At 51.7% G+C, this 22,924-nt stretch overlaps 1 protein-coding gene across 1 annotated transcript in view; it reads right to left on the bottom strand.

Annotated features, from left to right (window-relative positions):
• Window positions 1–1,601: 1,601 nt before the first annotated feature.
• AP1M1 (adaptor related protein complex 1 subunit mu 1) overlaps window positions 1,602–22,924 on the bottom strand; it is a 29,253-nt gene continuing 7,930 nt past the window's right edge. Inside the window, exons 3-12 of the mRNA XM_043911108.1 lie at window positions 22,422–22,489; window positions 20,668–20,798; window positions 19,185–19,332; window positions 10,135–10,261; window positions 9,079–9,221; window positions 8,564–8,635; window positions 7,809–7,967; window positions 3,253–3,378; window positions 2,575–2,650; window positions 1,602–2,429 (exon numbers count right to left, since the gene is read on the bottom strand). Of these exons, the coding sequence (XP_043767043.1) occupies window positions 2,407–2,429; window positions 2,575–2,650; window positions 3,253–3,378; window positions 7,809–7,967; window positions 8,564–8,635; window positions 9,079–9,221; window positions 10,135–10,261; window positions 19,185–19,332; window positions 20,668–20,798; window positions 22,422–22,489 (1,073 nt within the window). The 3' untranslated portion in view covers window positions 1,602–2,406. The remainder of the gene's footprint in view (window positions 2,430–2,574; window positions 2,651–3,252; window positions 3,379–7,808; window positions 7,968–8,563; window positions 8,636–9,078; window positions 9,222–10,134; window positions 10,262–19,184; window positions 19,333–20,667; window positions 20,799–22,421; window positions 22,490–22,924) is intronic.

The following is a 22,924-nucleotide window of genomic DNA, read 5'->3' on the forward strand; positions in this document are numbered from 1 at the left end:
GTTACTTCTTCAATATCACAACTGCTTTATATACAGTCAATGATAGTTTAGATAGTCCCAATGGCTTCCAAGTTTTTCAGCATTTCTCGTCTCTTTCCTTCCTCGTGCATTCAATCTTTTTAAAAATAATTTTATATGCTCTTGGCTGGGCTGGGTCTTCGCTGCTGAGAGAGGGCTGTTCTCTGGTCAGAGAGTGGAGGCTACTCTTCGTTGCAGTAAGCAGGCTTCTCATTGCGGTGGCTTTTCTCGTTGCGAAGCATGGGCTCTACAGCACAGCGGCTTCAGTAGTTGCGGTCCCGGAGCTCTAGAGCACAGGCTCAACAGCCGTGGTGCATGGGCTTAGCTGATCCGCAGCATGTGGGATCTTCCCGGATCAGAGATTGAACCTGCGTTTCCTGCAATGGCGAGCAGATTCTTTACTACTGAACCACCAGGGAAGCCTTTTAATCTCCCTGAAGTACACACGTTGCTTCGTTGAGGGTCTGTAACCGCTGAACGTTTCAACTTGCTCTCTTGCAGCTTAGCCGGGCACAGAATTGGTCATCAAGATTGGTCATCTTCTCTGAGCAATCTGAGCACTGTTGCCATCATGAAGCCAGCTCTCAGCCTGTTTTTTTCTTCTTTCTTTTTTGTGTTCTGTGTTTTTAATCTTCTTTGCATTGCTTTTATACTCTTCACTGAGTATCTGATGTTTTGTGTTTTGACTGTGATGTGTTTTAGTTACAGACTTAGGTTTATTGATCCTGATTTGGGCTCACTGGTTTCCTGAATCTGAGAATTTAAAGATTTTCATTCGTCTGGGGAAATTCTGGCCACTGTCTCTTTGTACGCTGTGGTTCCCCAGGGTCTTCTGGAGGGGGTCGCCAGGGCTTGCTGCAGATGCGGGCATGGCAGTGAGGGGTGGGGCATTAGGGGTGCCCATAAGGGCTTTGGCCTGAGCCCTGGGCCAGGGCAGCGTCCCTTCCTCCATGTGGTGGACGACCAAGACTCCACTCGGGTTGACACCCACTAGACATCCAAGGGGAGCTGGGAGATACGGGAGAGGGAAAGGAAAACATGGTCCTCGGAGGCAGGAGGGGGCAGGCCTGTGACCGCAGTGGGAAGACAAGCTGTCTTCTGCCCACACCCCTGCTGAGACCCCCCTCTACGGACCAGGCAGCGGCCCTCAGACTCCAGTGCACATGTGACTCACATGCAGAGCCTGTTAGCCGGCCTCCTGGGTCCCACCTCCAGAGATGCCTCGGCAGATAAAGGAGGGCGCCTGTGAACCTGCACGTGCTGTGGGATGTTGATGCTGCTGGCAGCAGGACCACACTCTTGAGGAAGACCCCTGGGCTGGGGAGGGGAGCAGGCTGCTGGTGATCTGAGGGTTGAGGGCTGTAATGGTCATCTCAGATGAGAGGGAAACGTTGTGCCCGTGTGCCCTCCCCTCTGCAGCCCCTCTGGGAGGCCCCTGGGCAATGGCTCTGCTTGCTCATTGCCTGGTCCCGTCTTCCCCAGGGGACGTAGGGGCCTCAGAACTGGTGCCACACCCAGGTTGGCGTGAGCCGGCCCCTCTCCCGGGCACCCAGGAGTCAGCACAGCGCTGCACCAGAAGGAAGGCATGTTTAACTGATGGCATTTAATGTACTCATGACACAAACACGGACAGGGTAGGGGGGCGGTGTCCAAGCACACATGGGGATGGCCTGTGGCCCCACCCTCTGAGGCTGGGGGCCCGCGCCGGAGCCCGCTTTCCCCTGGTGGGACAAACACTGCTGTGGCTGAGGGACAGCGTCACGTGGCACGGGCTGGCCCTGAGAAGGCGTCCCTATTCAAAGCTCCAGATCAGGAGCCTCCAGGCGGAGGGCCAGGCGCTGGGAGGGCGGCCCGGCGACAGCCTCACGGGGGAGGAGGGCGAGGACGGGGAAGCCTGTCCTCGCTAAGTGCTGCCTGAGAGCTTCAGGCCGGGGGAGGGAGGTGCAGACGGTGAGGGTCACGTAACCAGCGACGGACCGAGACAAAATCTAGGAATGCTCGATAAACCCACAACGTTCAACAGAATGGCAACACAACGGCGGCCCTGCCAGCCTGGCTGAAGAGAGGCCTGGGCAGTGCTTCCCAGTCTTGTGTGACTGGGAGCTGGACAGCACAGAAGGCTGTATTTGACCTCTGGAGGGAACAGTCTTTCCTGCCCCCCAGACTGACTCGGGCTGAGAGACAAGACCTCTTGAAGACGAGCCTCTTCTGGGAAAAGGGGACCCGGGAGGTGAGTGGAGATGGCAGAACAGGTGAGCCTGGAGAAGGAGGGGCCCCTTGGTGGGGCCTGGAGGGGCGCCGGGGTCCAGGGGGGCCCCTCCTCCCGGCAGGCTGGGCAGGTGCTTCCACCAGGGGCCCCGTGCTGGGAGCGTGGGTCACCGCGGCCCCTCACTGCGTCCGGAGCTGGTAATCTAGAAAGAGGGAGGGGGCGTCCATTGTCTGCTCTGACCCTGGAGGAGGGGCCGCCCCCACCTGCCCTGACCCTGGGGCTGCTCCCCATGCCCACCAGGGACCTTTTCAGCACCCCCACCTGCCCCACGGGCAGGTCGCACGTACCTCCGTTCTGAGTGATATAACGGACCCACGGTAAGGCCTGGTAGCCACTCTTCTCGATGATCTTCAGGTAACGCACCTGGGGCACAGCATCAGGGCCCTAAGCATGCACATACCGCCCCCGCTCCTGGCTGCCCACCCAGTCGTTCCTCCTGGGGCTGGGCTGTGACCAAGAGGGCCAGGGAGAGGGTGAAGCACCTTAGCCTGTATCACACTCAGGCCGAGGGACAGTGGAGATGCTTCTAGAAGGTGCGGCAAAGAGCCAGATGTGCACTTGCAGGCACGACCCTCTAGCAGATTCCTAGAGAAGGGGCCAATCCCAGGGTTTTTCACCCCATACAGGTCTTCTGTGGAGGTGCCCAGGAAAATGGGCCCCATGGTGGCAAGTATGTGAACATTAGTTTTGGGGGCTGAATGCATCTCTGAGCTTGGAGCACAGGTCAGGTCTGAGTAGAACACTGCGGGCCTCTTCCCATCAGGGCCAGGCTGCCCATGGAGATGGGCAGGGCTGGGAAGCAGCTCAGAGCCCCAGGACAAGTCAGCTAGCACCCTTTGCTAACTGGCTGACTGGTGTCTGTCACCTTCAACCCTCTGAGCCTGGACTGATGCCTGGTCCCTGAGAGGCCCCACTGGGCCTGTCCATGACTGCTCCGGGGCTCCGGCAGCCCTGGTCGCACGTACCTGGATGCCAGAGGTAGTGAAGTAGGGGATCTCGAACTTGACGCTGATCGGGGGCTTGCCCTCCTTGTCCTCTGCCTCCACGCTGGGCAGGCCAAAGTGGGCCCGCATCAGGTACTCCTTGCCGCCCTGGGGGAGCAGACCACAGAGGAGATGGTCAGGCGGAGGCCCTGGCAGGCTCATCTAACAGCTGCCCCTGGAGAATGCCAGGCTGCAGGCCTGGCCAACGAGTCCCTTCCTGCATGGTCTGCGGTCACCCAGTGCCTTGGCTCCTGCAACACACTCATACTTATCCTCCAGGGCCCCTGGGCTGCCCACACCAGCCCCGCTGGGGAAAATTAATCCTCTAATTCTGAGGATGAAGAGAAACTTCTACAAGTTCCCAGGCACAGAAGCCTAGTTGCTTCAGGGAAAATAAGAACACTAGGCCTGGGGAGGAAGAAGAGAGGGGAAGAGTGAGCGCTGACAGGGAGCGACAGGGCTGCCTCGGGCTGATGAGCTGGCCCTAGGTCTTCCCCTGGAAGGGAGAGGCTCTGGTCCTGGAAGCTGAACAGGGACTGCAGAGATGGGACTTGTAGTGGCAGAAGGAATGGCTTCCCTGCTGGCGCAGTGGTAAAGATCCATCTGCCAATGCAGGAGGCGCTGGTTTGATCCCTGGGTCAGGAAGACCCCTGGAGAAGGAAGTGGCAACCCACTCCAGTATGGCTGCCTGGGAAATCTCACGGACAGGGGAACCCGGCGGGCTACAGTCCATCGGCTGCAAGGAATCAGACTCGACCGAGAGACTGAACTCTCAGCCGTGAGGGGTCAGGAGTCCTGGCCTGGCGGTCCCAGTGCCTGGAGTAACACAGAACTGCAGGGGGCAGCAGGAAATGCAGCTCTCATCACAGCAGGACACGGAGGGTTTCAATCCTCAGGCCTTTGGCAACAGGAGTCACTGCTGACCAGGGCTGCCTCTGCATGGCCTCGGCAAAGCAGGGCAGAGCTCCACCTCCCCAGTGCTGCGTTCACCCTCCCCTTCCTGGGATGCAGTGAGTGGTCAGGATCTGCTCATCAGTGCAGGCGTGTAGACTCTGCCTGACTTGCTGCTGTGTGCTCAGTGGAGATTCTGGGACAACAAAGGGAGAATAATGCAGTCTCAGCAATAGACAAAGCAGGGCTTCCCTGGTGGCTCAGTGGTAAAGAGTCTGCTTGCCAATGCAGGAGACACAGAATCGATCCCTGATCTGGGAAGATCCCACAGGCTGTGGAGCAACTAAGCCCACGCTCCACAACCGTGGAACCTGTGTACAGCCTAGGAATCGCGACTGCTGAGCCCACACACCCTACAGCCTGTGCTCCACAACAAGAGAAGCCACCGCAACGAGCAGCCCGAGCGCCACAGCTGGGGAGGGGCCCCCACTCCTGCTTACCGAAACCAGAGAGAAGTCCATGCGGCAGCGAAGACCCAGCACAGCCAGAAACAAATAAAATTATATAAAGCAACAGACAAAGCAGGCAGCAAAGGGATAAAACCAGCTCCATCAGTCTGTCCATGAAACAATAACCAGGCCAAAAACCTAAGCTTCATAAAAACCAAGTGGAAAATGAAAGCAAAAGAATATGTAGAGAGGTAGGCCCGCCCCGGTGGGTGGCAGAAGTCTGCAAGGCTACCTTGTGTCGATCATGTCCATGTAAATGGGTTTAATTTCCTCTATTAATGAGGCTTGGAGACTGGCTCACAGACCAGTACCCAACTCTACACTGTGAAAGCAGAGTCAGAAAGACTAAGCCAGTAGAAAGAATGGGTGAAGGCATGCTGACCACCGTCAGACAAAGCAGAGCAGGGCTGGGCCTCCCTGTGGTCCAGTGGTGAAGAACCTGCCGGCCAACTCAGGGGACAGATTTGATCCCTGTCGGGGAAGGTCTCACGTGCTGCAAGGCAGCTGAGCCCAAGCGCCACAACTACTGAGCCCATATTCTACAGCCTGCAAGCTGCATTAAACTACTGAGGCCTGCGGACCCCACAGCCTGTGCTCTGCAACGAGAGAAGCCCCTGCAGTGAGAAGCCTGTGCACGGCAACTAGAGGGTAGCCTTGGCCCACCATAATTAGAGAAAGCCCATGCATAGCAATGAAGACCCAGTGCAACCAAAAAAATTTTTTTAAAAGATTAAAAAAAAAAAAGCAGAGCAGGACTGCTGCCACTGGGGAGAATTAAGGGCAAATAATTCCAGGTGCAGAGGACAACAGTTCACAGCCTGAAAGGCTACTGTCCTACAAATCCACAGGGAAGATACAATAGTTATGAGTATCTATGCACCAAGTAACAGGGCAGCACCTTCTGTTAAGCAGATGCTACAAGAGAGGAGACAGGAGCCAGAGGAACCAGAGGAAGGCAGAGCTGACCCAGCCCCCGGTGGGGCTGATGCCGTCACAGCATAGCAGACCTCATGGTGCTTGTGTCAAGTTCTCTACCCCAGGTACAGAGGCCTTATCTTCTCAAGTACACATGGGATATTCACAAACTTTGACCTTACCTTAACACACAATGAATACGTCAATAAATCTTATAAGCAGAATAGCATGAATAACCTCTGACCTCAATGCACCAAACTCAAAGTCAAGGTAAAATGGAAGAGAAAAGGACCTTTGACCAGAAAAACAGAAAACAAAACGAAAAAATACTCATTCGATTACAGAATTTCTAGATAATAGTATCAAATATTACATGCCCATTTTATGCATTATACAGCTAAGGCAGGGTTCAGAAGAATATCTGTGGCTTAAATATTTATATCAATATGAATTTTAAAAGAAAATAATAAAATTTTAAAAACTTGAAAATCAGGTCAAAGGATGACCAAATTAAAATTAAAGACTTGTAAAACTGAAAAATATGGCAAATAAAATAAAAAGTGAGTCTGGAAAAAAATAGACAAACCACTAGGTAACCTTATCAAGGAAAAGAAGTAACAAAAATGCAAAGTAAGATATAACAAGGGAGAAGTCACTGTCATAAGAGAAGGGGAGAAAGAGATCCCTTTCTATAACTCTGTGTAGGCAAATTTGAAACCCTGGTTAGGATGGATAATTTTGTAGGAAAATACAAATTTACCCAAACTGACTCCAACAGAAATAGAAGCTCAAAATGGCCTAATTTCCACAGATGAGTTAGAAAAAGTAACAGAGATACAGATGGTCACACACAGCCAACCAAATTCTATCAATCCTCTCAAGGCCAGATGATCTCAAGGCTACTTTAAAGCTGTTCTGCAGCATGGAAGAGGGAGACCAAAAAAAATACAAAACAGGTACAATATTGATACCTGAGATAGAGGTACCAAAAAAAAAGTCAATCTCAGTCATGAATCTCAATGTAAAAATACTACATACAATGTTAACCAACAGAATTAATGGCACATCAAAGAGAAGACATATCATGATCAACTGGAGTTTGCCAGAATGCAAGGATGGTTCAAGATCCATCCTGAGTTAATAGCTGAACTGACAGACACTGAAGAGGCATTTGGCTAAATTTGTTGCCCTTTTGTGCTAAAAACACAGCAAAGTAGAACTGGAATGAATTGCAGCCCAAAGCAGCAAGACACTGAAAAGGGAAACCCTAGCAGTTCCGGTTGGAGGCAAAGCCAGGAGGCCGCTCTCCACCACCACGTACAGGCATGGAGACAGCATGGGAAGCAGGGAGATGCCAGGAGCCATAAGCTGCCCAAGAATAGGACAGGAAAAGGGGTAACTGCAGCTGCCTGCAAGCATATGAAAGAATCTGAAAACCCATGAGAACTCAAAGGCAACTACCACAATCAAAAGAGGTTCCAAAGCAAAAATACTCCAGAGCCAAGGCTGAAAGACCAACACCAAACTAAAGAAAACCACTTGCAACTGCTATCAAAGGAAAAGTACTAACCTTGCCCATGTACAAACAGCTTTTGGAAACCAACAAGAAAGGGACCAAACTTGACAGAAAAGTGAGCAAAAGGACAGCTACTCCAGTTTCCAGAGCAAGAAACACAAACAGCCCCGAGACAAAAAGAAAAGGCACCGCATCTTTTTATCATGAGGAATATGCAGTCCGTGCAGCCTCTTTCCTGCCTTCCAGTCCCCGGGCACTCTGCCCACAAACCCAGACTCAAGTGCTCGAAATCCTGCACACCAGCCAGGCGGCCACGCCAGCTTGTGGGTCGGGCAGCAGGCGCTGTGTTCCTGGAGCTGGTGCTGCTCTGGCCCAGGGCAGTCAGTCTGCTCCCCTGGAGGCAAAGCTGAGGTCCAAACAGGAGCGGCAGGGAGAGAGAGAAGGCCGGCGGGAGGGAGGGGCGGGGGCGCTAACCTGACTTTGAAGACAGGCGGGTGCACACACACGAGGAAGGTGGAGCACCCCCACCCCACCCCGCCCCTGTTCTCCACCCACCCTCCCTGCTGAGCCTCCTGGAAGCCCCAGGCGGGGACCCCGGCCCTGGGCTCGAGGGGCCTGCAGCGGTCAGGCTACCATGCTGCGCAGGACCCAGCGAGCAGGCGGGTGTGGGTGGGGGTCTGGGGGCGCCCGGCCGAGAAGGTGCTCACCGGGAAGGACTTGATGGACCACACGATCTCACTGTTCTCGGGCACCCACTTGACACTCCCCACTGTCGTCTTGAACTTGGGTGAGTCGGCATCGTTGGGCACAGGGATGTGGATTTCCACGTTGTTGGCTGTTGATCGCCGCTTGAACTGGCTCTTGGCCTGGAGATGAGTGGGACCAAGGGTGCAGAGGGTGAAGGTAAGACAGCCCAGCTCCCACCCAGCCTGCTCCCACAAGGGCCACAAACCCCTTAGCCTGGCCTGTGGGATTCTCCACCCTCTCCTGCCCTCTGAGATTTCCTTTAAGCTCAACTTTGGGAGGTCATCTCTGTCCCACTGTCTCCTCAGCCTTTGGGGCTTCCCATCCTCTGCGGTCCTGGCCTCCAAGGACAATGTCTGCATCACCGGGACTGGCCTGGGACGGATGAGGTCACTGGGTGGCAGAAGCGTGCCGCCTGGACACTTGGTCACAGCCTGCTTCCACGGCGGCTGCACCTAGGACCTGGCGGTGTGTCCTGTGTCCCAGGCCCACTCTCGACGAGCTCACGGGGAGACAACACGGGTGACAGCCACAGGTTTAGCCCCGGGGCAGGGGTCACAAGAGCCCCAGTGTGCCCCCAGTCCTGGGTTAAGATCTGTGTCAGAGGCCCAGGACAGGCCAGAGAGTCCGGAAGGCCCGTAGTGGGCGGGGCCGCCCATGTCCCCCTCTCGTATGCCCTGCACACCCGGCGGACGCTGCGTGCAGGACACACACGCACCTTGATCATGTACTCGATGCGGCTGTGGGAATGCTTTTCAATCACGGACTCGATCCAGATCAAGGGCTTGACCTGTCGGGGAGAGGGAAGATGGCGCGCTCGTTTTACAAAGCTCCCTTTCACAGAGGGGAAACGGAGCAAGTGACCACTGGGCCTGGTGTGAGCCCAGTACCCGGCAGCAGGGGCTCTTGGGAGAATCCTAGCCGGTGCTAGGATGGGTCAGAACAAAGATAGAATGCAGAAAGCATCCCAGAGGACACTCTGGGGGTGCTGCCTGGGAGAAGGGGCAGTGGTGCCAAAGGGCCTGCCCCCTTCAGAGTTTGGAGCCTCGTGTTGACAAGCAGGCCCCTTGGAGCCTGGGCTGCCCCTGGGGCGCTGTGCCCACCCACGGGTCACCTCACAGACCCGAGACTCAGCACGGAGGAGGCAGCTCCCAGCCAGACGGAAGGGGCGGACTGCCGGGGCGAGGCGGGGGTGGGAGCCTGGGGCCCAGGCGCTGGCGCCTGTGCACTCACGTGGGTGTTGAGGCGGTAGGACATGAGCTCGAACTCGCCGTCGGGTGGGATGAAGGAGATGGTGCGGTCATTCTCAAAGCGCGATAGCCGCACGCACTGGTGGAACTTCACGTCCTCCAGCTCCACGGACTTGCTTTTGCCACCTGCAGGGAGCGGGAGTGTGAGGGCGTGACAGACCCTAGGTCCCCGGGCCACTGGCTCAGCGATGGTCCCCCGCCGTCTGGGGCCCAGCCCTGCAGAGCAGCGCAGCTTCCAAATCTGCGAGAGCGTCTTGGGCCCAGAATCCCCCCCTCCTCACCCCAGGAAGCCCCATCACACCCTGACGCTGGGCTGAGGGCAGCACTGGTGGGCCTGCTCACTCTAAGCCCCAGCCTGGGGTGCTGCCTGGGACGTGTGTGCTGAATGACCAACAGACCCCACTGGGGGTGCCCGGGGATGACTCAGGGTTCCCTGAGGGCCCTGGGCCTGTCATCCCTGGGATCCTATCTCAGTTTCTCAGCCCAGAGAGGCTGACGGTTGGGCCCAGTCCTGGGAGGGGAGATGCTCTGCTGGGAGGACATCTGAGAGGCCCTCAGAGCACTACTGCTGATGTAACCATGACAACCTTCCTGTGGGTGGGAGGGAAGGCTGGAGGTCCAGCTTGTGAACACCAGAGCCGCAGCAGCCCTGGGCTTCTGAGGCCGCCCTGGCCACCCTACCACAAAGTGTCACATCCAGGACAGGCAGGGAGAGCTGTGTGTGGTTTCTGCACAGCCCAGACCCAACGTCAGAGGTGAAGACAGAAACTGGGCCCAGGAAGAGACAAGGCCTGCAGTCCCTGCAGGAGGGCGGGGCTGAGGACCTACTGTGTGACCATCTGGGTGCTCATCTGCACCTCTGGCCTGAGAGGTGACTGGACTTGAGGATTTTTCACGCTTCCGTGTCCTCAAGGCCCAGGCGTTAGCTGACTAGTTTTCACCGTTGTAAACAACACGACAATGTTCCTCAGCCAATATGCTTAAGGTGAACTTGTTCACCACTTAGGCGGATGCTCCCAGGCCTGGGCGGGGTACTCACGGCCCGTGTTGTCGAAGAGGACCTTGTCATTGAGGCCCAGGCGCAGCTCGGGCATGCCGGACAGGAAGACGCGCATCTTGATGGAGCCTACGATCTCACTGCGCAGGACATTCCCATTGGCGCTGACCTGCGGGGTGGGGGTGCCGGGGGTGAGGGGAGGCCCCGCGCCAGCGGCCGCTGTCCCCACCACGCTGTGAGACCCTCCCAGCCTCTCTCACTTGCAAAGCCCTTCTCTCTGCCCCGTGAGCTGAGGGGGAAGTGTCAGGGCAGACCCGTGGGCCCCGCCCTCTAGGTCTCAGGCCACGCCAGGCTCCTCCCTCTTGGATGGGCCCAGCTGATGCTGTGCCTGCGATCCTTTTGAGGGCTCTTTCACGCACTGACCCCTCTGAGGTGCCCCTAGGATGGCCAGGGCAGACCTGGTGGCTGGCCTGGGCAGGGATTCTATCAGTGTCTGTTCATCTACTGAGATCTGTGAGGTTTTCTCGGAGCAGGGTGGACTCATTTTCCGGAAATCTATTTCTTCACGTGGGGCCAGGTGAGGCTACTTTATGCTCTAGGTGAGCCTAGGGCTTGTTGAAGATGGAGCTGCCTAGGTCCTGCTCCCAGGGCTGCTCTGAGGTCTGATGCAAAGTAACAATTACACTTAAGCAAATACAATCCCAGCTCTTTAACACTGCCTGGGCAGTTCCTCCTTGACTGGGCGGGGCTGTGACTCAGGCAACTTTTAACTCCTGTGCAGACTGGAAAGCATCTGAGAGTGCAACTGAAAATCACAGCACATACAGAACAGACTCGTGGACACAGTCGGGGAGAGAAAGTGTGGGATGAATGGAGACAGTATACAGAAGGGAAACACACACTGCCACATGTAAAATAGATGGCCAGTGGGAATTTGCTGTGTGATGCGGGGAGCACAAACCAGTGCTCTGTGACGACCTAGAGGGGTGGGACGGGGTGGGAGGTAGGAGGGAGGTCCAAGAGGGAGGGGACATAGGAATACCTATGGCTGATCCATAGGTATGCATATGTGTGGCAGAAACCATCACAATACTGTAAATCAATTATCCTTCAATTAAAAACACACACATTTTTATAAATAAATAAAATAAAAATCACAGCAGGATGATGGTTAACCCAGGGGCTGTATGAGGGAGCCGAGCTGCTGCGGCACGTCTCCATGGCCCCATTTTAGAGACGAGCACACTGAGGCATGGAGCAGCCGGCAGAGGTTCTGGGGCTGCAGCCCGGCCCGCCACCCCTACAGCGCCGTTCTGTGAAGATGCCACATCCACACCAGCAAGCAAAACAAACTCAGAGACCCAGGGCTATATGGGCCACTCCCTGCAGGCCCTGACCTCCTGATTTCTGCGGAGAAGCAGGGAAATCTGTCCAGTCTTTAACTCAAATATCTGGAAGTGCCGTGGGCAGGCATGGAAGACCTTCACCTCTGAGGGAAGTGGAGAACTGAGGCACCGAGTGGATGATGGCTCAGAAAAAGGCACAGAGCAGCATGGAAGGCCCTGCCATCTCCTGTCACTCACTACCCTCTGACCTCGCTGTCCTTGCCTCAGCAGGCAGGGTGTGGCCTGACCCCCATCTGCCTGTCCATTTGCCTCCATCCACACTCTGGTGAGGGGTCGGGTCGGGCTGCTCACTGCGGGGTCCAGCCTGAGGACAGTGCCTGGGGCAGCGTGCACTCGTGAGTCCGTGCAGACACGGTCCCGGGCCCTGAGCTCTGGGTAGCTGGCACGTCCACCGCCTCACTCTGTGGGTTCTCAGTGCTCCCCCGACTGCCCTTAGTTCTCCTTCTCTGGGCGGGCTATCCCCCCGGGGGAGGGGGGGCTGCACAGCCCTCTAGAGCTGAACGATGGCAAAGGAGGCTTGGGAAGTGGAGACAAAAGCCACGCAGCCTTTAAGGCCAATGCTGGCCGTGACAGGCGGCCCAAAGCCGGCGCTGTCCCAGGGCAGGCATGGAGGAGATGAGTGTCAGCAAAACAGCTGCTAATTATACCTGTAGAACCAGATTTTCAGAATCTGGAGGCGAGTGTTGATTTTGGAGGCCGCCAGTTCTGCAGTCAGACTCAGGAAGGTGTGCTCTAACATGCCTGGGATGTCCACACCTGCCTCGTGCTGCCCCTTGTATGAGAGGACAGGGGTCCCTGGACAGTGCCCTGTGTGCGGACATAGGGGCTGGGGCAGCCCTGAACTCCCAGTGCTCTACTGGGCAGCTGCTTATAAACTGCTCCCTGGGATTTGCTTCTCCACCTCAGGACACCTGAGAACATGTTCCGGGCTCAGATCCAGATGAAGGTCCTCAGGCAGGAGGGGAGCGCAGTGAGCTCCTGTCGCCTCATGGCTTAGAAAATAAGATGGCAGATACATTTACATTCAGTCCACTGGAAGAATTTTTTGGAAAGTGCTCTCACTCAGGAATTCCATGCCTGGGCACTCAGCCCTCCAGAGATCCTGCCTAGGTAAGGGAGATGCCCAAACACACATGAGGATGAGCAATCATGCTCATTTCCGCACTGGCTGGAACAGCCAAAAATGGGCAAACCTAAGCAGCCCATGTGATGGGCAGCCCAGTCTGCCCTGGTTTGCCCAAGTACTGGGAGTGAGGTCTTCTGTGTGGAGACAGGCAGGCTACAGGTGAGATGGAATTGGCTCGCATCACCCGTTATCTGCCACCAACCACACCTATAACATCTGGGCAGGGGGTTTCCCTGATGGCTCAGTGGTAAAGAATCCACCTGCCAATGCAGGAGACGCAGGTTTGACCCTTGATCTAGGAAGATCCCACATCATCCCTTAGTTGCAGAGCAACTAAGCCCATACGCCACAACTACTGAGCCAGTGCTCTAGAGCCTGGGAACTGTGACTCCTGAAGCCCACGCACCCTAGAGCCTGCACCCCATGACAAGAGGAGCTACTGCAGCGAGACACCTGTGCGCTGCAACTAGAGAAAAGCCCAAGCACTAACAAAGACATAGCACATTAATTAATTAAAATTAAAAATCAACAGCAACAAAAAACCTGGGCAGAATACATGGGCAACTATTGGGAGATCAAAAAGGTGGATCCAGAAGAGCTGGCCAAATGAGCAGTGTCTCCCACCCGCCGTGATGTGAGCGCGCAGCAGAAACTTGGCAGTGGAAGTGAGCGGTGGGGCGGAGCCAGAGCTTGCAGAAGCCTCTAGTTCTGACTCCAGGGCCAGAAGGGGAACTCCTGCCGCTCAGAGGGAGTATGGAAATCCCCCATTTCTCCCCGCTTCAGGTTTTTCACGGCTGTCTGGGGCCCAGGCAGCTGAGCTGCTTTTCCAGGGGTGGGGGGTGGCAAACCTAGGATTCCAGCCCAAGTGCAGACCAGCACAAGACTGGGGCTCTAGAGCCCCAAGTTTTTGGCCACAGAACCAAAAAAGGAAGCCCCAGGCAGCCAGAGAGCACAGGTATACGGCAGACAGTGAAAGGTTCGGGAAAGCAACCTCAGGAAGATGTTTATGTCTCCAGACCTCTCTAGAACCAGGTGTGCACAGACAAGATCCTACGGCCAAAGGCCTTGAGAACCAAACTGTTCCCAGTCTCGGACGGACCGCTGGGCACTGCATATTTGGAACAGATGCAAATAGCAAAGGGCACAAAGCCTTTGAAAACTGAACTGATACTCATGGCTCATAGACTGGGGGTTGAAACTTGTGGCCTGAACCTAACCAGGGCAACTGTCAGCTAAAACAAACCAAAAAAATCAACATTTTCTATATAATTTAAATAAGACCTAGAATCCTACCCCAAGATATAACCTAAAATTACTTAGCATACAAAGAACCATGAAAATTTCAGCTCACATGTCACCAATACTGACATGGATGTTGGGATTCCATGAAGACTTTAAACTGCTATGGGAAAAATCGCAAATACTCTTACAACAAATGTCAAACTAGAAAGTCTCAGGAAAGAAATAAGGCTATAAGGAGAAGGATCAAATGGAAATCTTAGATCTGAGAAGTACAGTAACAAACTAAAAACTCACTGGATGGGCTCAAGAGCAGAACGGAAGTAACACAGTAGGGAAAGGTCAGTGAACTTGAAAGCTGATCAACAGGAACTACCCCACCTAAACAACAGAACGAGAGATGGAGCGGGACGAGCAGGAATTATCCCACCTAAACAACAGAACGAGAGATGGAGCGGAATGAGCGGGAATTATCCCACCTAAACAACAGAACGAGAGATGGAGCGGGATGAGCGGGAACTATCCCACCTAAACAACAGAACGAGAGATGGGAGTGGGATGAGCAGGAGTTATCCCATGGAAACAACAGAACGAGAGATGGAGCGGGATGAGCGGGAGTTATCCCACCTGAACAACAGAACGAGAGATGGAGAGGAATGAGCAGGAATTATCCCACCTGAACAACAGAACGAGAGATGGAGCGGGATGAGCAGGAGTTATCCCATGGAAACAACAGAACGAGAGATGGAGCGGGATGAGCGGGAGTTATCCCACCTGAACAACAGAACGAGAGATGGAGAGGAATGAGCAGGAATTATCCCACCTGAACAACAGAAAGAAAGATGGAGCAGGATGAGCAGGAATTATCCCATCTAAACAACAGAACGAAAGATGGAGCGGAATGAGCAGGAATTATCCCATCTAAACAATAGAAAGAAAGATGGAGCAGGATGACCAGAGGCTCAGAGGCCCTGGGGACAATCATAAAAGGCCTAACATTTATGTTACTGGGTCCAGAAGGAAACGAGAATGAAACAGTAAAAACATATTTGGAGAAATGATGAATAAAAACATCCCAAGTGTGGTGAAATGTAAGTCTATAGATCCAAGGAGCTGAACAAAACCCAAACAGTAGGAACTCAAAAATATCCATACCTAGACACATTATAAACTATCTGCTGAAAACTATGAAGAAATGATGAATGGAAACATCCCAAGTTTGGTGAAATGCGTAAGTCTGCCGATCCAAGAAGCTGAACAAAACCCAAATAGCAGGAACTCAAAAATATGCAAACCGAGACACATCATAAACTATCTGCTGAAAACTAAAGACAAAGAAAAAATCTGAAAAGCGGCCAGAGAGAAACTACGTATTATTATTACCCACAGGGGAATACTGATGTGAGTGACTGTGGATTTTCATCAGAAATCATGGAGCCCAGAAGGAAGTGGTACAACATTTTTAAGGTACTAAAGGAGAACTGTCAACCCAGAATTTGATATCCAGTGACAGTATCCTTCTGGAAAGAAGGTGAAATAGACATTCTCAGATGAAGGAAAACCAAGGGAATTTGTAGCCTGTTGCCCTGTTCTGAAAGAACTGCTAAAAGAAGCATTTTAGACAGAAGTAAAACTGTACCAGAAGGAAACCTAGAAAATTGGAAGTGAGGGAAGAGCAACAGAAACAGTAAATACCTGGGAAAATATGGTAGAGAGTCTTCTTTTCCTCCTCAGTTCTTTAAAGTGTGCTTGGTAATTGAAAGCAAAAATGTTTAACACTGACTAATATGGTTTTCAGTATAGAGAAATAATTATATAGGACAACTCTACAATGGGGTAGTAAAGTTTCTAAATTTCAAATGAAGTTGTAAAATATTAAGTCTAAGTAAATGATAAGAAAGTATGTATTTTATAGCAACCACTAAAAAAAAACTATACAAAGAAAAAATGATAAGAGTGAAGAAACAAAACGGAACACGACAAGTGTTCAAGTTTAACTGGTATTTACAGAATACTCTATCCAAAAAGGGCAGAAAGTACATTTTTTTCAAATGTACATGGACATTCACCAAGGCAGATCATATTCTGGATCATTAATCTTAACAAACTTTAAAGAACTGACAGTAATATACACTATATTCTCAGACAATAACAGAATTAAAAGTCAATGACAAGATAACAGAAAAATCTGTAAACATTTAGAAATTAAACAACATACTTTCATTAAATAATCCATGGGTCAATGGAAGGCTCAGGGAAAATGTGAAAATATTTTCAACAAAAATGAAAACCCAACGTTATCAGTGTAGAATACAGCTAAAGCAGTGCTTAGAGAGAAATTTATAGCATTAAATGTCTGTATTAGAAAGAAGAAAGGCTTCAAATTAGTATCTTCAGTTACCACTTTAAAAAACTAGCAAAAGAAGAGCAAAGTGAGCCAAAATCACAAGGAAGACAAAAGCAGAAATCAGTGTAATTGAAAACAGAAAAACAATAGAGGAAATCAATGAAATCAAAGCCAATTCTTTGTGTAGATCAATGAAACAGATAAACCACTCATAAGACTGACAGAAAAGAAAGACAACATAAATTACCAACATCAGAGATGAAAGAGCGGGTATCAGTACAGACCTTGCACATGTTAAAAAGCTAATAAGGGAATACTATAAACAACACTATGCATATAAACTCAGTGACTTAGATGAAATAGACCAATTTCTGCAAACTACCAAAACTCACTCAAGATGAAATAGAAAACCTAATCAATCCTATAGTTGTTATATAATTGAAATCTGCAGTGAAAAATATTCTGAAAAAGAAATCTCCAGGCTCAGATGGTTTTACAGGTGAATTCTACCAAATAAAATTAAAAATAAGCAATCTGTGATAGCTTCCAAAAAATGAAATACTTAGGTATAAATCTAACATGAAAATTTGTACATGGTAAAAACTATAAAATGTTGATGAAAGAAATAAAATATTATCTAAATATATATAGAGAGACATATATTTCTCATGGATTGTGAGACTTAATATACTAAAGATATCAAATCTCTCCAAATTGATTTAACAGAGTTATTTAACTCAATACCAACCAAAATCCCAAGACAAGCGGATTCTAAAAGTCTATAAAAGGAACTAAAGAACTAAACAATTTTGAAAAAGAAGACTGTTAGGAAGATCACATTATCTGGTTTTCAAACTTACTGTAAAGGTACAGTTATCAAGACTGTGTGGTACTGGTGAAGAAACAGATATACAGATCAATGGAAAAGAACAGAAACTACAAATAGACCTGCACAATATAGCAAACTGATTTTTGACAGAAATGCAAAAGCAATTCAATGGAGAAAGGATAATCTTTTTAAAAAAATGATGTTAGAACAAGGAAAAAAATTGTTCAATGTGCAAAAAATGGACATAAGCCTCATACCTTACAAAAAATTTAACTAAAAATTGATCATAGATCTAAATATAAAACTATAATCTTTTAGAAGAAAATTTAGGAGAAAAATCTATGTGACCTTGGGTTTGGCAATGAGTTCTCAGACATGGCACCAAAAGCATAATCAGTTTAAAATTTTGATATTTGAGGTTTTTTCCCGAATATTTTTTTTCTGTGGACCATTTTAAAATCCTTTATTGAATTTGTTATAATACTGTTTCTATTTTGTTTTGGTTTTTTGGCTGAAAAGTATGTGAGATCTTAGATCCCCAACTCGGGATCAAACCTGTACCCCCTTCATTGGAAGGTGAAGTGTTAACCAACTGGACTGCCAGGGAAGTCCCTAAATACTTGATATGTGCACTTTCTCAAAAACTTCTGCTCTGTGAAAGACAATGCCACAGAATGAAAAGTGACAGACTAGGAGAAAATATTTGCAAATCACACATCACACTGGATAAAGACAAAAGACTTTATCCAATACAAAGAATTTTCAAAACTCAACAATCAGAAGACAAACTCAACTTAAAAATGATCAGAGACATGAAAAGACACTCCTCCAAAGACATATGGATGACAAAGAGGCATACAGAAAGATGCTCAACATCATTAGCCATTAGGGAAATGTACATTAAAGCCTAGTAGGATGACAAAAATAAAAACGCTGATCAAGGATGTGGAGCAACTGGAACTCTCATCCACTGCTGGTGAAAATGCACAAATGTTACTGGAAAATAGTTTGACAGTTTCTCAGAAAGTCAAACATACACTTACCATATGACCCAGCAATCCCACTCCTGGGTATTTGCCCTAGAGAGATGGAAACTTCTGTCCACACATAAATCTATACATAAAATGCTCATAGCAACTCTTTTCACAATTGCCAAACACTGGAAACAACCCAGATGTCCTTTGATGGGTGAATGGATAAATCAACTGTGATTCAGAATATAAAATAAATGAACCTAAGAAGACATAAACTTTTGATAAACAGAGCAACTTGGATGAATCTCAAAGCCATATATTGAAAGAAGTCAGATTCAAACACACACTGTATGATTCCACTCATAAAACAATCTCAAAAAGACAAAACTACTGTGATGGAGACCACAGCAGCAGCTGCCAGGGGTTGGCAACAGGCGGGAGGGTGTGACTACTGAGAGGCAGCGTAAGTGAGGATTTGGAGGTGATGGAGCTGTTCTGCTTCCTGGTTATGATCACGAGTACACAAATCTGTACATGTGCTAATTCACAGAAAATATGGTCAATTACCAAATAACAATAACTTAATAAATAAAACTAAAGGAACAAACATGCAGAAAACAATAAAAACCAAAACCCAAGCAACTCCAAAAGCCAGCTGCAGGAGAACTACAGCTTACGCCGTCAGTTTTACACAGAACGTCTGTCTGTGAACCTACAGCGTGAGGGGCCAAAAGATGACGATGAATCCTTCTGTGATGGGGCCTTTCTGATTACGGAGCCCTGTGCTTGCTTGCTTGCTTTCTAATTATTGTTTTACTTTTGCCTGGAGGCATGCAGGATCCTAGTTCCCCAGCCAAGGTGGAACCCAGGCCCCCTGAGGTGGTAGCACAGGGTCAGCAGCTGGCCCACCAGGAAGTCCTAGAGCCCTTGGCTTTCTAACCCTATACATATATGTATATTTTAATGATATGCATAATTCGTTCTAAATAAGAACAAAAACTAATGAAGGTAAAACAGGCTCGTGTTGCAATGAGTAGCCCAAACATAATCCCACTGATCTGCTATCACACAGAAACTGTTTCTCAGGGCCTTGCTAATTTTAAAAGTCAAGTTGCTTTTACTTCCAATCACAAAGAAGACAACATTTTTTAAAAAAGAAAAGGAAGCCTACCAGGAGATTGACGGACTCGATGACATCCAAGAACACCTCATTCTTCCGGTACTTGATGCCCTCGGAGCGCCAGGACACTGCATTGGTGACAGTGGCCGGGGGTCGCGGGGCCCCCGTTTCCAGCTTGTGGCCTTCCTGAGTGATGTACCTGTGGGCCCAGGCTCAGAGTTAGGTGGCTCAGGCACTGACATTTTTGAAAACAGCCCCTCCCTGTAGCAGGTGCCAGGAGAGGCAGGCTCTGGTTTCACCTGGGGCCATTTAACACAACAACATCACCATTTCCAAAACTCCAACAAACTTTCAGTTACAATGAATAGAGTGTTCTCAGTCTCAGGGCAGCAAGAAAGCGTTGGTGAGTAAAACAAGCAGTGGGCATGAAATGCTTCCCTGCTGGGCATGCAGAGGAGACTGACCTCCCTGGGAGAGGAACCTGGTGACCCCGATTCCACTTGCTGTTATGTCAGGAAGTCATGTGCCACCTGACCCCAAGTCAGCAGCCCACCAGACTCCTCGGTCCATTCCCAGGCAAGAACACTGGAGTGGGTTGCCATGCCCTCCTCCAGAGGATCTTCCCAACCCAGGGATCAAACCCACACCTCCTGCATTGGCAGGTGGATTCTTTACTACTGAGACACCTGGGAAGCCCGTTTGCTTCTACTTGGGGAACAACAGATGTGGGGTGTGCTGAAGTTACACAGCTTCTCTGAGTGTCTCTCTGCTCCCCTGTAAAATGGGAAGACAGCACCTCTGACTAACTGAAATGGAAAAATGTGCTCACAAGAGGCCTGCTTCCCAAGAAGTGCTTAATCAATGGTAATCATTATTTGGTGCACAGGATTCCAAAGGAGGGAGATTTTTCATCACAGTCTCATTTATGACAGTAAAAACAAAGGCAGTAGGACTTCTCTGGTGGTCTAGTGGTTGAGAATCTGCCTTCCAATGTAGGGGACGCAGGTTCGATCCCTGGTCAGGGAACTAAGATTCCACAAGTCACGGGGCAACTAAGCCCATGTGTTTACTAGAGAGCCCTCGGGCCGCAAACTACAGAGCCCACTCGCTCTGGAGCCCACGTGCCGCAACTACAGTGAAGCCTGCAGGCTGCAAGGAAGACCTCGCGTGTCCTAACTGAAACCCAAAGCAGTCAAAACTAAACAAACATGTATTAAAAAAAAAAAAAACAAAAACAGCAGTGGCAGGTGACTCCCTAAAAACAAGGCATTGAGCGCACGTCTGTGGATGGAAATGAAGACCTAGCAACAGGAAAAGTGCTCATGCCACGCAGTGATGCTGAGTGGAAAAGGACCCATAGCTGCCCCAGGAACTTAGAAAACTTCTGGTGGGCTGGAGATAGGCAGGGGACCAGCAACGTGAGTACACATTTGCCTCCTGCACCTCCAAACCTGCCCATGACGTCAACACAGGGACGTTGCCCTGGCCTGACCCCCACTCACCCCTGTCCCCGGGCCCCATCCCACCCACTCACTCCTGTAGGATCTTGCTGTCTGTGGTCTGGGGGTAGCCGAAGTCCATGAGCTCGTCCAGCAGCTCGTAGATGATGACGAAGTTGTCTCGAATGCTCTCCTCCTCCAGCTCCTTGAAGTATTCTGAAAATACCTGCAGTGTTGCCATGGGAGGCAGATCGGTGAGATGAGTGACGAGGAGGGGATGAACACAAGTTCATTTGCACTTCGTGCCCTGAGGCCCCTGCCCATAGCCCTTCTGTCCACCAGCTGTGTTTGCCCGCTTCCCAGGAGTGCTCGGACGAGGGGCTGGGCTCAGGGAACGTGGGCAGGAGGACAGCAGCGGCTGCCTGGGATGCGGGAACCACACTGGGGGTGTGCAGGGGTCCTCTGAGACCTGCTCAGAAGCCCGAGTTCCCGCCCCTGCAGGCCCACTCTCCTCCTCTCCCTGACAGACACCTCCAGGCCTGGGGCCCCTTCCCAGCTTCTCTTTCACCCTGACCCTTTGCCTCTGAGTCAGGAGTGATTCAGATGAGGGACAAGGGCCCCTGCGGACAGGACAAGCAGCTCTTTAGCCTCTCATGACCTCCCTGAACCCCGGTCTGTACAGTTGTGCCTGCAGATAAGCCTGCCCCACTTCAACAGAAAATTCACAGATGAAAGCCGGGGCACCAGGGAGCCAAGGGGAAGAGGAACTCAACAGAAGGCCTTTCAGGAGCACAAACACGGAAGCAGGAAGGCAATGCCAGTCACTGCAGGGAGGAGAACCTTCCTCCTTCCCGCCTCCCCATCTCTACACCCCGGGACTGCAACTGCTGGGCTGCTCCTCGGAAATCACAAACAGCGCCGATTGGCCATCCCCAGGGGATGCCGGCTACCCCTCAGCTGCACTTGGGGCCTCTCCTGCCCCATGTTCTCACCACCCTGCCGCCCTGTGTAGTGGAGGTGACTGCTGAGTGAGCTGCACACGGCACCATCTGGAGTATGAAAGCTTTCCTGGGCACACCCCAAGCCTGCTGGGTCAGACTGTCCACTCTCTTCAACCCCATGAAGCCCCCACTTCACCAGGCCCCTCCCTCCACCTCCTCTCTGGCCTCCCTGCTGCCTTTAGGTTCTTTTCCCACTCAGCTGCAGAGAGGATCTTAAATCAGGTCTTGCCAGTCTCCTGCTTAAAGCCTTCCACCATCTCTCATCAGACTTGTAATGAAATCTAAACGCCTCACTAGGCCCTGTGCCGCAGCCCCCACCCCGAGGTCCAGCCCAGCCACCCTGCTGACAGAGCCACACTCTGTCCTGGGAACGCCGGGCGCCACAGGCACTTCTGCCCCAGGGCCTTTGCACATGCCGCTGTCTCCCCGTCTCGTGGCAGCTGGGCCTGGCATGTGTCACCCCTCTCTAAGGTGGGGCCTCAGGCACTGTGCCTTTACAGCCCCGCCAAGGAGATTCTGAGCAGAACTTGGCTCCACCCTCCTCCTGGTTAACCCACCTGCCTAATCCCTGACTCAGCGGGTCACTCTCCAGCCTTCCACAGCCAGCTGGGGGCACACCTGTCCCTTTTGGAAGCGGGGCACACTCCTAGCCTGAGCCTCTCCTCCCATTCCTTCCCCCCTCCTCACCAGGCAGAGGGGCAGATAAGGCCATGGCATCCCCCTCTCGGGTCTTCCTCCTGGGGTTCCAGCCCCCCCAGAGACGCTGTGGCCCTCGGGTGGCCCAGATGGGGAGGCACGCTGCAGAGCCGGGTGAGGAGACCCTCTGTGGTCCTTGGGGCCCGACTCACCTGCACCACCTTATAGAGGAAGGAGAACACCAGCGACACGCACGCGTTCTTCTTGGAGGTGGCGACCACTGCACAGCGGCCAGTTAAGGAGCGTTCAGAGCGGGGCGCCGCCTCCCGGACCCCAGTGCCCTATATGCTTTGGAGCTGCCCCAGTCACCGACTCGGCCCTCAGGGCTCCCGAGCTCCCGGCCTGAGCCGGGCCTGGGCACCGTGGTCACAGACAGGGGCGGTCCCGGCTCCCAGGGAGCGCTCAGCTGACAGACGGGCAGCAGGGGCACAGGAAACCCATCCCAGCTGCCGGGTAAGGGGCACTGCCCGGGGAGATGACGCCTGAGCGGAGGGCTGAAGCCCGAGGTGTGGTAGCGGGCACTTCAGTAAGGTGAGCAGCCCCGGGAGAGCAGTGCGCCTCATCCTGGAGCAGAAACCAGAAGCACCATCTGCCCTTCTCCAAAGCCCATCACCTACAGGACCTTCCTGACGCTCAGGGCCAATTCTGGCTCGAG

Source organism: Cervus elaphus, chromosome 9 (assembly GCF_910594005.1).
Source record: "Cervus elaphus chromosome 9, mCerEla1.1, whole genome shotgun sequence".
NCBI classification, from domain to species: domain Eukaryota; kingdom Metazoa; phylum Chordata; class Mammalia; order Artiodactyla; family Cervidae; genus Cervus; species Cervus elaphus.